This window comes from Diuraphis noxia, unplaced genomic scaffold (assembly GCF_037042655.1).
Source record: "Diuraphis noxia isolate RWA-SAM2 unplaced genomic scaffold, SU_Dnox_SAM2 contig0003, whole genome shotgun sequence".
In the NCBI taxonomy this organism is placed as follows: Eukaryota; Metazoa; Arthropoda; class Insecta; order Hemiptera; family Aphididae; genus Diuraphis; species Diuraphis noxia.
Window position 1 is genome coordinate 65283930 of NW_028301713.1, and position 15332 is coordinate 65299261.

Genomic DNA, 15332 nt, shown 5'->3' on the forward strand with positions numbered 1-15332 from the left:
CACTCGTGTACTTAGTCGCGAAGGGTGGCATACAAAGTACGAACTATTACGATACGCTATTTGGTGCATAATATTATAATATATTATTATGTTCGTTTTGTATAACGGGCGCGCTCTGTGTACGTAGTAAAATGTCGACGGCGCCACGTGTGTTCGGCGGATCGTTTGCGACGGCGTGCTGTGGTGGGCGGTCCCTTTCTAGGGTGGTGTCCACCCTCCTCCCGCCCAGTGGACATTTCTCTCTTAATCAGAGTAATAATGTATAATAATATTGTACCGACCGTTCGCCCTTATCATTCAACGTTCACCCTTTACTTGCGTATTAACGCGTTTTTTTTATCGTTTTATTTTGCTTATTTCTTTTTAACGCTAATAATGTGACACTGTGACTGATCCGCCAAAGATTTTTGCGCGCGCTCTGTCCGGCACGTCGCAATTATACATATGGGCAACTTGCCATGATTATGGTTTATACCACACCCATTTCCTGAACTTCCGTCGAGTCGTTTCTACGTGTTTGGTTGATGATCGTATAATATCGCCTGCAGTCTGCCGCTGACTCGCAATTTCACGATGAAAGATGCATCCCCGCGGTCATTGATATCTACGCTTGATGTTTTAATCCGCATGTACTAAAAAATAACTACCAACTTGCTACTTGAATTCGCCTTAATTGGAGTCCATCGAGTATCATTTGTTTTCGGTCAAATTCTTAAAATAGTAATCTCTATATTATGTATTATATATACATGGAATGAGTTGCCAAAATAATAATACTATCCCTTCGCCTCGCCTTTGTGCATAATAAACGTGACGTTTTCTCACATTTAATTTCACTGTAGTGTCGACGATGTTACAGTTATTTTATTATTATTTTGGTCGTCGGGTAGAATATTGTGTGTGTGCCAAGCCAATATCATTTGATAGCTCCATTCTTTGTCGTCCTGAAAAAATCACTAAAAAAAAAAAAAACGGCAAAATGGATATCGCTCTGCTGTACAGTAGGTTACAAGTGGGTTACTGTAATGGATGGAATAAAATTTGAATCCAATGATATTATATCATTGTATACGAAAAATGATTCTAAGCGGAGACGGTTTATCAGTCTACAATATAATATTTTAGATTATTATTACTTATTATTATTACTTAAGATCTCTTGTCACTTTTCATTTGAAGCAACATTTCTAATAGAAAACGTCGTTCGTAATTATTTAGTATTATGAAATCGTGAAATCGTACATTTTTTTCCTTTAACCGCTTTTATTTCGAGTATTGTTTCGAAAATCGAAAAATGACCTGTCTAAAGTACCAGCTCAAGAACATTACCTTTCAGAAAAATGCTACACTTGATACTTTTGGGTAAGTTTAGAGGTAGAAAAAGTGTTTACAGAATATTAAAGAAAAAGAAATAAACATCATTGTAAAACCAACACATAATTCTTCGCTCCGCTCAGAATCTAAAATAAGTCCTGAAATATAATATAACATTAATTATCATGGTATTGCATTTCATGTCGATTAATTGACGTTTTGCTGATCATAATATTAAGTGTGTGACGCACATATGACGTAAAATTATTTGTATCCATTTCTCTTCCAAATTTAGGATATTTATTTTGAATAGGTATGTATTGGCTTATCGTTATCTTTAAAATTTTTAAGTACACAATATTGTCAATAAAATCAATGAGCTTTATGTGTTTGGGCGAATATGATAGAACGAGAGAATAGTTTATTTCATGACCGGAAATATTTATGGATTTATCAAATTTATATAATATCTTATAATGTTGTAAAATGTATTAAGGAATTAACAGATATCAGTTTTGTACAGTAGTGCTTAACTATTAGAAACATGAAGATGTTGTATTAGTGTTATTAATTATTATGTATTACGTATAGGTATAGTATGCCAAATACGGATTCATCAAACCCGAATTTATATCAATTACTAATGGATGAATACCAAAGAAAAAATTTAAATAAATTCAAATTAAGAATAATTAAAAACAATGTGCCATATTATACATAAAATTCTTCTTTCTCAAAATATTCATTCCACTTGTATTATTAGATTAGCAAGCATATAATCTTACAAATTTGGAACAAGTGCATGTTAGATGAAATAATACTAAAAATTTAATTTTTAGTCACATTGGTGAAATTTACAAATTTTGTTAAGATTAGAGGTAGGTACCTATCTATAATGCATTGATAAATTATTGCTTTCAATCATGGATTATAGAAAATACAATATTGTTTAAGCATATTAAAATTTTCACGTACTCGTCCTAACGGAAATTGCTTAAATCCAAATATATTTACCATAAATCATAATACTGTCAGGAACATGGATATTTGCTGATCGATAATTTTTTAGTAATGACTCAATTTCATTAAAATACTATGAACGTAAAAAATACGTATAAATAGTATCACGTATCGCTGTGCCAACTATAAAAATACTGTAATCTAAATTTCAATTGCATTGGTTATATATGTATGGAGACCCATAGATGTTTACCCTTAGGAGAGTTCATTTAAATTGAAGTTCTATATTATAGTCGACTCAGTCACAAACGTGTTGATGTCATCCTTAACTTTTACAAGATATTTACTCCGTGTTATTTAATTTAAATTTATTTGTTTATCTTCGTTTTCTATTTTCATTTTAAATCGTGAGCGCGGAATTTATTGTTCTATTGTTATAGAGAAACTTTAGACAAAGGATCTTGGCTAATCATGGCAATTTTAATTTTTGAATGTTGTTCATTGTTAATTATTTTAAAATTAATATTAAGAAAATAAACAATTAAATGCGAACATGTATTGTTGAGGTTTGGATTCGTTTTATTGTTGAATTTTTCTGTAATGTACTAAATTATTAGTATAATGACACATTTCATATAAATTAATAAAGGTGAGACCTGAGGTTCACAAATTGCAATGAAATGTTAAGCTTGATAATATATCCCAAGCAGCATTTTATTCAGAGTTAAATATTATGTCAACAACGAGATAAGTGGTGTTTATTAATCCAAACAATTTAACGTTGTATGATGTGTACCGCTATATTATAGGCGTCGAAAAGATATATTTCGTAATATCGATATTCGATGCTGCAGGTTTCGTATATCTTCGACATTTGAATAAAATATGTAAATCCAAGTAGGTTTTTATAACCATAAAATCGAAACACACTTGAATTTTATTTTTAAAAAGTATGCAAAGAAATCATAATGCGGGTACTCGTTAGTCATGTCCAACGTACCGTCCAGTTTATTTATCTTTATAATTTATTGTTTCACAGTGGTAGAATATATTCTATATTCTATCAGTATATAACAATAATATGTTCATTTCAATACTAAACATTACTTTAAAGACCAAAATAAATTATACGTCTACATTTTAATGTAGTGTTATCAGTTCAGTGCCGACCACTGCTATGTAAGGACATACACTAAACACATGCTGCTCGCGTTAACGAGATATTTATTTTGTAGTAATATTATCTTAGTCATTGTCTATCTACAAACGTTTAAACATAATTCAATTTTCAAACAATCCTTCATAATCGGTCAGTTCTCACATTTATAATGTTTAACTAAAAAATTATAATTTTTTTGGAACAAAGTTTTTTTTTTGTTTCGAAATTGATGTGTGCGGTCTCAGAAAATGAATAATTGTCTAATTATATTGCAATCACTGCAGTCTGATGAAAACTATTTTCAACTAATCGCACTAGTATGAATTATGAATAATAATTGTTCAATATACTTATTATTTATATTGCTGTAGGCCTCTGGTTAACATTTTACTACGCTAAGTGAGTGTAGGACAGCTTTGTATGTTGTTATAAAGTCTATTAATTACTTGTTACAATTTTTGCTTTTTTAAAAGATTCGCAAAAATTATATAGATCACCCGTTGACATTTTTCTACCCCGTTGTGAATGCTCCGTAAATTGTTGTTCTACAGTTCTGTTTGTCTAACTACGCTGTAATCAAATGTTTCAAAACGTTATAAATTATAATTCAGCTTCAGCCAATGATGTGTCATTATCATATTTCTAGTTTAATAGATTATATTTAATAATTCTGGAATGTTAATTATTAATTTATGATTAAAAATAATTACCAATTAAACTAACCTTTTGTTGAAAACACCACAATAATCGATTCATATTTTGAATTAAAATTAAGTGAAATGCGTGATGTGAAGTGAGAAGTAGATATAAGCGTTTTCGCTTTGAACGATTTAAATACTATTCGTTCTGGCTGGAGGCGAAAACCTCTCCGACCACGGTCGGTATAACCATTTATAATGTACCTCTCGGCGTAAGCACATTAAAATAAATTTGATAATACAAATTTAACCAGCCCGAAAAATTATTGTGTCGACGAGCCTTTTCCATTATTTTATGTAGTTAATATTTAACGACCATTAATAAATTACCCAAATCACGAGATTATGAGGTAATATAATGCATAAAGATATATCATGTACATTATAATATATAGTTATAAACTTATAACTTACAATCTACTTTTCTTTAGATTATGTCTACATACTTATATACACTATACTTTGATTATTATTTGTATATTTTATTATCGAATATTTATGCTGTCTGTACTTTGTAAATCAATAAAGAAATTATATGTCCTCTGTAGCTGGTCGATGGGTCTTGGGTGATAACAAATTCTATAAATGTATAAAACCATTACGAGATAAGTCTCGCGATAATTTACGCTTTACCTAGTATGATATTATAAATTTATAATGGAGTCATAACAGTCGAATAAAGGTAACAGACTTGAGTCGAAATACCTACTCGACCTACTGTGATTTGTGATCAGATTTTCGATTTGTGGTTGCCATACACATTATAATTAATGTCTCCGCGGATATTTATTTTGTAACCATTGCGTCGCTCCGCACGCGCACCCTGCATCCGCGGTGCACAGTCATCGGCGTGTTTTTAGATTTTTTTGCTTTTTGTGATCTAAATAACGCAACCCGTCGCGAGTCCGGGTTGTAGTAATTTCGTAAAAATCGGTGGGGGATAGTGTTTCGATTCGTTTTTATGCGTGCGTGCGTCTTGTAGACATTGCAGCTGTTGTCGTTGAGAAAAATAAAATAAACACAAAAACCAGATGCTTGCAGTGTTTTTGTTTTCTCGTTTAACAATATTACGTATGTACGTGCGTACGTGGCTACAACAGTCTAGTAGAAAACTCGCTGCGACCAACAGGTAATATACAATATAATATGTATATTGAAAAAAAAAACACTCTAGACCGTTCCCGCGCGAATTACTCACCATCGTGTGTAATATATTTATTATATATTTAAATATCGCACGGGGTGTGACGGTGTATACTTCGGCAGTCTCTACCCTAGACATATCGCTATTATTATTATTACGAATACAATGCGTAATATACGACGAGCTTATACTATTATATATGTGTGTAATACACTAACCCCCCGGTTCTAATCGATCCCTTTTTTTTTTCTCTCCCACCACTGTTCCATCATCACGCGATATACAATATTATCTTGAACCGTTCGCTCGCACCGGTTTGTTATTATAAATATGTGCTACGGGATTTTGTAGTGGGGTAGTACTATGTGTGACTGTAGTGGTGGTGGTGGTGGTGGGTAGTCGTCGTCGTTCTTCGTACCACGTTTGTATTGTGTTGTATAAAAGAGGGTCGCCGCCGCCGCCGCCGCGACGTGCGTGCTGGGTGATTCACATGGCCGCCGCCGTCATTGTGTACCGGTCGCGTTTATAGTTTTTATTAGATGTCAATAATAAAAATATGATTTTCTATCCGTTTTAGACGCGTCCGAGAGCCTGAAAAAAATGCTCGGCGAAACCAAACAACTTTTTGCGGATCCCGTGCACAGAAACCAACAGCCGTCATCGCACGGCGTCTCGCCGGACGCCGCTGCATCCGTATCCGCTGCAGCAGCAGCAGCCGCCGCGGCCGTGCCCATGGACGCCAAACCGTCGGGGCCGTACAACCATTCGCTGTTCGCATCGTGAGTATACACATATATATATATATATATATATGAAATCATAGACCATAGTGCATATCATCGTTAAACTAATAAATTTACTCAGTTTATAATATTATTTAACCTATTTTGACCCGCCTACCTAACTAGCAGCTATATTTCTGTTTAAATCGTTTACTCGTGATTGTTAATTTTGTTTTTAATCTAATTCAAGTCCATTATATATTTTAAATTGGGTCTTGCATTTTTAATAAATAATACGGTCGTTTCGGACAAGACAATCATTTCCCATATATATTACCTGGCGTCGGTCTTTGTGATAATAACGATGTTATTGTTGACTTTAGAGACTAAAGGATTTTTTGGTTTCGCTTTTGCAGGTATATGGTCAAACCGTCGGTCAGAGGGTCGAACATAATGCCACAACCTCAGCAGACGCAACTGATGCAGGTAGGCCATTCGCAGTTGGATATTTTACCGTCCGCCTTAATCCCTTTCTCTTCTTCCTGGTGGAGGTGGTTTTTTCATCGATTTTTACCTAAATCATATTGTTATCGTAGGAATCGCAACAGTTGTCGTTATCGCCACCTACTGACAAGATCCGCCGGAGTTCCACGTCGACCAATGTTATATCGTCCGACACGACCAACTACAATTCCACAAAGTGAGTTGTGTAGTGTGTATTGCAGTAATACTATTATACAACTGTGGTGTGCTTTCGTTCGTTAAGTACATGTTTTGACCTATTATGATACTTACGACCTCGACGTGTCTGTAGGGCCGACAAGACTAGTAGTGACATGTCTGTGGATGAGGACAGCTCGTCCAGTGAAGAAGGCGAAAAGGACAGTAGTTCGGATAGCAGCTGTAGCGACAGTGAGAGTAACGACGAGAAGAAGGACACCATCCCTCCAGCGGCCGTTTCACCGCCTCCGCAAGAGGAACAGGAAGAAGAGCCCAAGTGGTATCTGAAAAACTTTTTGAAAAAGAGCACGCCTGACACGAACAACACGACCAGGACGTCACAACAGGTGAGAGTTGTTGCGTTTGATTTCGACGAATAATATTAATTGCTAATATAAATCGATCAATCCACAACGCGATTCCGTCAATTCGGATGTATTATATTATGTCTCTTTCACCTGTAACTTGTACGCCCTCGCTAGTACAACCGACACAATGAGATTTGTATTCCCTGAGTCAAAATCCTGAATCATAATTTCGATAATTTATCTAAAATTTTGTACGTCACTTCAAACCTAATAATATTCATTGCCGTTTGTCACGGACCCGCGTTTTCAACACATGTAATATTCTATGATATAAATTATAATAATACATAACTACTAAACTTACTATAAAGTATATATGCCTATGTCATCATGTGAAGTGTGTTTTATCATAGACAACTGTTGTTTTGTTGATTTCACACGTCGTGTTCAACTTGAACGCAATCCGTAGGCAGTTGTCACGTGACGTTTGTTGATATGTGGTTAAGTTTAGTACAAATGCTGTAGTTTTGCAGCGTTTTTATCAGAGCTCATCGTTGTTTCTTTTAATGTTCTTATTATTGTTTTATAAAAATTAAAACATTATCTTGGTAATTTAACTATCACAGTCTGAAAACAAATTTTTAATGCTATGCATATATTATACCATAAGAGAACATTATCAACATAACACCTTTAATCTACTTAGGAAATGATCTAACCAATAAAAAGTTTCATTATTGCTATAATATAATTCATTAAAATGATTGCTTAAACCGTGGAAATATTTTTGAATTTTAATAAAATGCATTGAATGTGTTCGCTTGATAAACGAAATTTTTAATAATCGACCCAACCTTTAACTATATAAGGTGTTTAGATCACTCTTTAAACAGTCCAAGCACTACAAAATGTATATATAAAAAAATAAACTATAATAAAATAGCTATATATTCACCTAAGTAAATTCCCAAAATAATATCTCATTTGCTAAGAGTAAATTAATTGTATAATATAAATAACATAAATTTACTCTAATGTAAACAATAAATCGTAATCAGTATGAATGCCCAATGGCTCATAGACAATGATATTAAACGTTTACAATTTCAATGGTGGCATCTTTCTATATTTATTTTAACGAATTAAGAAAATATATTTTTCTTTTCTTCCGTGGTATACACTGATTTGGGATTCCTTCAGGTGTAACTACCTAACCTTATATTTGTGGAAAATGCTGGTCATCGAGAGTATTCGAGACCGTTTTTTTTTTCTTTACGTGCATATTGGTACTTCACTAGTGCACTAATGTAATTCAAATAAAATTATTCATGATATAAATTATAAGTATACATTGAATTTGAATATCATCAATTGATTCATTACATTATTTCATGAACAATTTTTCGTCTTACATTGTGTTGAAGATTGTTTAAATTCGTATATATAATACATCTCCAGATATTGACTTAGACCCGCTCTAAAAGGTATGAATTACGTTCAGATTTTAAAACATTAATAATAATTAATAATATTGATATTTTTTAGTTCACGAAAATTAATTAACATATTCAAAAATAATAATAACACTATAATAATTGTTATTTTCATAAACTTGATTTTATTTAGTATTCAAAAACTTATTTTTAATACAAATTTACATAAATATTTTATTTTCATAGGAGGAACCTGTTGGATTAGGCGACCCTAAATCTAGTCCAAGCTTTCCCACACAGCGATCGGAAGTTGTTGAATTATTATCTGAAATGTCAGACTCAGACTCAAACCACAGTGATAAACAAAAAAGCCAATCTGATTCATCATCTTCCTCATCTTCATCATCCTCATCATCTGAAGATGAAGAAGTTAAGAAGAAAAAGTCTCGTGATACTAGCTGTGATAGTGATTCGTCGTATAGTAGCCGTTCACATGCATCATCTAAACCAATAACAGACTTACACAAGAAATACTCAACATTAGCAAAGTGTGAAAAAAAGGATCTCAAGAAATCATTAGTTAAACCTGCTAAAGTAGAAAGGAAGTCAACACCAGTGTTGGTAAAAAAAGAGGAACCAGTTGAAGAACCAGTTGCAAAAAAGAGAGGTCGAAAGAAGGGTTCAACAAAAACTCCTAAACCTCTTCTGCCATCAAAAATCAAGTCAAAACCTTTGGTTTCATCAGATACAGAAGACGATGAACCACCTAAACCAGTAAAGATAAGTGAAAAGCGAAGAGGTCGACCACCAGGTAGTAGTAAAAAGTCAAAAGTGGTATCAGCCAGCAGTGAATCAGAAGAATGGACAGATAGTAGCCGAAAGAGTCGAAAAAAAGATTCTGAAAAAAAGTCTACACATTCAGTAAAGAAAACACCGTCTTGGGAAAAAAACCAACCTCAAAAACCTGTAGCTCGAGTTAGTGCTGCTTTGCGTCCACCACGTTCAATTTCGAGCAGTGCAGATTCAGACTCATCTGATGTAGAATGTAGGCCACCGCCCATGTCAACAGCAACAGAAAGTCCACCCAAACTTGATGTAGAGGGAATTAAGGTACAAGATAAGAAAAAGAATGACACTTTAAGGAAACTTTTTATAACACGACGTGAAGATGGTGGGGCCAAGAGTGGTGGAAAATCTAAAGGTGGTAAAGGTGGCAAAGGTGGTGTTATTATAATTGATAACAATGAAGCAATGCGCAATGACAATGAACGTGTTATATCTCCTGTACCAGTCATTCCACACATGCCTAAAGAACCTGAAGGCCTAAAGACTTCAAAATTATCTGTGATGTGTAAAATACCATTAAGTAGATTGCCACCTAATTTAAATTACTTAGTGAAACCGGCAAGATCTGAAGAGCTGAGAACTTGTGCTGATTTGGCAAATACAAGGCAAGATGAAAAAAAACAAAAGCATAGACATCATAAACATCATCACAAAGGCAGTCCTTCACAAACCATTTCAGGATCAGAAAAATCTAAATCCAACGAATCTCCAGCAAATGCTGCTCCATCTGCTCAGCCTCTTCTCCAACAGCCTTCTTCAGACGGCTATTCCAAAGCGATGTTAGACAATGTTAATGTATGGCGTAAGCCAACATCTGTATGTGCAGTAATACCAGAAGCAAAAGTTAAACCCCTTGAGCATAGGTAATTATTATTATTATTTATTGTTTTGAAATTGGTATAATGTAATCGATTTAGTTATTATTAAAAATGTATATTTTATATTTTAGTACCATGTCATACTTGCAACGGCCAGCTGCTACTAGCGGCTTGATTCATGGCCCTTATGAAGAATCATCTGAAGACGAAGATGGTGGACCACCTTCTTTCCTTCCCTATAGTACCACCTCTGTTCAAATAATGGACCCTCGGTATAAACGTACACTGGAACTAGATCAATACTCTCCCAATGCATCTAAAAGAAGAAAATTTCACAATCCCACTGGTTCAGCTACACTAGGAAGATATGCTACTGGAATAGTAAGTGGATTTAAACACAGTTGCAAGTAAAATAAGTACCAATTAATACTGATATTTTTCTATATTGGTCAGTAGACTAATTCTTTTTAAAATAATGTTAATTTGGTGTTTAGTTCTTAACTTAATGTGTGTTATAGCGTGATACTAGTTACTATTAGATATGAATATATTTAAGATATTTTTTTTTACATGCATAGTATTTCTAAAGTTATTAGACATACTATTCATTTGCAAATATAAAATATATAATACCTTTTCTTTAACATATTTTATATTATATATAAATCAAGAGCAATAATTTTTTGAAAATAAATGGCAATCATTTAAGTAAATATAACTTTAAGTTGTAAATCAGAATGCACAGTGTAAGTGCATTGGTGAGAGTTTTATACGCTTGTTGATTAGTATATGTGTATAACCTACATTTGTTTTCTAATTGACTGCAGTGTAAAATAATAATAATTAACTTAAAATAAATAGTAATTTATAATTATAATAATTCATTTTTTTATAATCAGGGTGACGGATTAATAAATGATATTTTGGTGGATCGCATGCATGAAGTTCCTGTACAACCTCCTCCCAGACAACCATCATGGCGCATGCAATCTATGCATCATCAGTATCCACCAAGGAAAAGATTCTTCTCATACTTTGTTACCGACTTATACCCTGAAAACAAGTAATATTACTAGAGGTATATTTACGTAAATTATTATTTACTACATTGTTAATTATTTTATTTCAGTATGCACCAAGAGGTCCCGTTGAAGGAGGCACAAGCATTGACCAAATTAGCAGAGTATGAGCCGGATCCCATTACTCAAGAAATGAAATATTTGGATGGTATTCTGTGTTTTGTACTTAGTGGGCATTTGATGGAGAATGATGGGACCAGGGAAAGAGCAGTGCTTAAGATTTATAATGACACTGTTGACTTAATTAAGTAAGTATTATAAATAGAATTTTAAAGTTTTCCTTCTCAACATGTTTTCTTATATTTTTCTGATATTTTTTTAGAGTTATTTGGTCAAAAATCTACAACTACCGTGCAGACTGTGATCATGAGGAGCTGGATGAAATATTTGAAATGGCTGATAACCCAGAAAGGGATAATAGGCTATTAATACTTTGGTAAGTAAATGTTAAATATTATTAAAAAAACTTTGATTTTTTTGTACTAATCGATTTGTAATAATTATTTGTTACAGGATGAGGTGTCTTAGCTTTTTGCGATTAAAATTGTTTAAGCTACTTGTATACCAAAATAGACAGAATTTTAAGACTGTTCAGCAACATTTCCTGAAGGTAAGCATTTTTATTTGAGGTTATTTGTGTTTGTGTATGGTTCTAACTAAAATGTTTAACCAGAATGTGGGTTCAAGTCCCATTTCACCATCCCCATCACCAGCCAGTTCTGTGGAGAGTCACTCATCAGGATACTGTAGTAGTAGCATCACGCCCAGTGGTGGAGCTGCATCATCTGGGGCTGTAACAGGTGTGATTGGCGTTCCAATAGTTGTGCATAATGCTATTCATTCACAGCACATATTATATTGTCATTTGGCAGCAGCACATGAAATGTGGCAACGTGCCGACCTTTTAGTTATGCGCGGGAAACATACACGTAAGACATACAGAATTTAACTGTTTAAAATTAAGATTATACTTCTTAATATTAAATTGTCTTTTAATTTTGTCTTACAGAATTCTTTGTTGAGATGGACCGACATTGTGGACCACTCACACTGCACAGTTCCGGCCATGATCTCACGCTATACGCTCGCATTGCTATTTCCCGCATGAGATGTGAGTTTAACATAAAAAATTACCTTCCATGATATTAGATGAACACCTCGGAAGCTAAGTCATCGCACACATAAAATAAATTACAGACCATACAGTCTTGTCACATTTCGTCATCGTCTTGGGCTTCATTGTAACGAGGAATTGCATTTCTGTTTCATGCAAATTGTGTATAAACTACTTGATGTAGGTTATAACATTAAATATATACCCTGTATATAACTCATGTATAGCTACTTCTGTTTCTCTTCAGTATATTCTTGTATTTTTTTTTAAAAAATAATTTTAACTTTGAAAGATAAATTGTTATATTTTGACTCAAAATACTAGAAAAAAAACAAAAAAAGGTTATATTAATATATATTTATAGTAAAAATTATATATATGTGAATCATATATGTAAAATAATAATTGAAATTTGGTTCTGAGCAAGACTCTTAAATAACAGTCTTAAAAAGCAAAAACAAATTTTGGTTTGGGTATTTAACACGGGATTTTAAATATACGATTATTATTATTTTTATGTATTACGTATATATTTATACATTATTAATCTTGTAATCTTTATCTTTTAATGAAATTAAGTTACATATTATTTTAACCTTACAACATATAAAAAATACCAAAAAAAACATTTAATTAAATGCAAAACAGTGTATCTGTTTTATGAATAATAATTATAATTTTAAAATTTAATATATATATATATATATATTTTTATAACGAGTTATAAACATCTGATTAATTATGTTGTAGAATAAACAATAATTATTGATAATTTGTTTTACATGTAAAGCAAAAAAAAAAAAAAAATGTATAAAAGATGAGTTGTGTAATTAATATTAAACAATGTATATATATATATATGTAAATATATATATATATATACATATGTATGTATATTATTTATATATGTATCAATATGTATATGTGGGAATTCATTCCTCGCTTAGTTAAATTTACTTGATTGTTTTGTCCAAGATGCTGTTCTAACACTCGGTCAAACAATCTAAATAATAAAAGAAATAATAATTTTTTTTGTTAATTTTAAGAGTTACCTTTGTGTGGAGTAAAGTATGTATGTAGTAGCCAAATGTGTACAAAATGACACCAACTTTTAATTATTATTATAAATTTTTTTGTTATGACTTTCTGGATGAAAAGCTCATCTCTAGAGCATTGGTAGGGTTGATCCATTGTGTTGTCGGTTTTGTCTTTTGAACGCACTAAGTCGTGCAAAACATAAAGTGATAAATAATATTTTTTCTTCTATGATAATTAATATATTACTCTCTATATATACTATAAAATTATAATTGTGTATAAATACTAATTTTTCACTTTTCCCAATCAATTTTTTTTCTAAAAACTATCTTAGAATGAGCTTTGTGAGTTATTTTCGATTATTAATATAATATAATATACAATATGATTGCAAAAACTTATATTATATTTAATATATTCAATACATATATATATTTTATAAATTTGTCTGTGCTTACATAACTAATAGTGTTATATTTGTATTATGTATCTATACGTGGTCTAGTTATTTTATTTTTGTCAATTTGTCAAAAATTTCTTTGACCCATGAATGTGACCAACAAATTCGTTCAATCGCCTTATGTTGTTTAAAATCAACAATTTAGAAAGACTTATATTAATGCCACAAGTTAAAATTTATTTCATTTACATGGTTAATAATTACATTTTAACTATTGTCTTTTCGTTTGACTGTAATATTTTTTTAGACAATATGTTTAAAAGATACAAAAAAATTAAAAACAAAACCAAAGTCTGAGTTATATTGCCTTAAAATGTAATGGATATATATATATATGTGTATATATAGATGTATATGTATATATATATATATATATATATAATATATTATGATATTCAAAATGAAATATATTTAGTGATGTTTACATTTAGTTTTAAAATAAATAAAGAATAAAAATACTCATCCCCCTACCTATTCACCCAAAAAGATTCCAAACAAAAAATGTTGTCCCATTTTACTTTCTTTGTTGTTTTGTTAGTGTTTAATTTATTATTATTTTTATTTCGTTATATTTTAATACATATACAAACAGATAAACATTACCAATTTCCACATGTTTTAGTTTGTAATATTATATCATTATTATTATTATTATTATTATTATTATTATTATTATTATTATTACTACTACTACTACTACTATTATACTTTTTTTTTTTTTTAATAATTCTGTCATGCATACAAAATGATTAGTTGAATATTATTGTGTTATTGAAAAATAATTATAGTCCGAACAGTATTTTTTTTTCTCATGCGATTTTAAATGCAATATTGTAAAATGTTATTACTTATTACTATACTACTACTACTACTATTACTACTACTACTACTATTATTATTATTATTATTATTATTATTATTATTAGATATTGTAAACCCTGTCAGCCTGGTTTAGTCAGCGCTTAAGGGGTCGATCCCGTTACCTTAATTTTTTTTCTCCTCTATATCCGCCTCCTTCCCATTTATTTACCCCAAATACGGTTAACTATAATAATTGTGAAGAAATAAAGATTGTTAGTAAAAAAAAAAAAAAAACTGCAATGGATTATTATTATTCTTATATATAATATTATTATGTTAAGGATAGAAAAAATTATATTATCATTTAATATTTTTATGTTATACCTATAATTTATAAAATTTTAAAATTAAAAAAAAAAACTAAAACTATTTGAAAAATATATAAATATATATAAAAAAAAAATTGTGTTGTCCTTTTTGCAATGTACATTGTGCATCAGTTGCATATATAGAAATACATTTTGAGGTGGTCTATAAAAAGTAGCAACTAACAATTAATGATCCAACACCTAGAGGCTATTATTTATTTAACAATAGTGACTGTAATTCCATCGACCATCACCAATTTCTATGCCAACACGGGACAGACGTCTCGTAACTTCAATGGAAAAATGACGTAAAATGAATATTTTGTCGAAGACTGAATGTTTAGATCACT

The 15332-nt window shown here is 31.4% G+C and overlaps 1 protein-coding gene across 4 annotated transcripts in view; it reads left to right on the forward strand.

The window, feature by feature from the left end:
• LOC107164322 (uncharacterized) overlaps positions 1-14908 on the forward strand; it is a 149772-nt gene extending 134864 nt beyond the window's left edge. For all 4 annotated transcript variants that reach the window (XM_089222304.1, XM_015512095.2, XM_015512097.2 and 1 more), the window contains 12 exons: positions 5853-6054; positions 6414-6483; positions 6594-6697; positions 6812-7064; positions 8705-10167; positions 10254-10503; positions 11022-11185; positions 11252-11449; positions 11524-11637; positions 11715-11811; positions 11875-12130; positions 12211-14908. In XM_089222304.1, coding sequence (XP_089078430.1) covers positions 5853-6054; positions 6414-6483; positions 6594-6697; positions 6812-7064; positions 8705-10167; positions 10254-10503; positions 11022-11185; positions 11252-11449; positions 11524-11637; positions 11715-11811; positions 11875-12130; positions 12211-12344 — 3305 coding nt within the window. In that variant the 3' untranslated portion in view covers positions 12345-14908. The remainder of the gene's footprint in view (positions 1-5852; positions 6055-6413; positions 6484-6593; positions 6698-6811; positions 7065-8704; positions 10168-10253; positions 10504-11021; positions 11186-11251; positions 11450-11523; positions 11638-11714; positions 11812-11874; positions 12131-12210) is intronic.
• Positions 14909-15332: the final 424 nt, after the last annotated feature.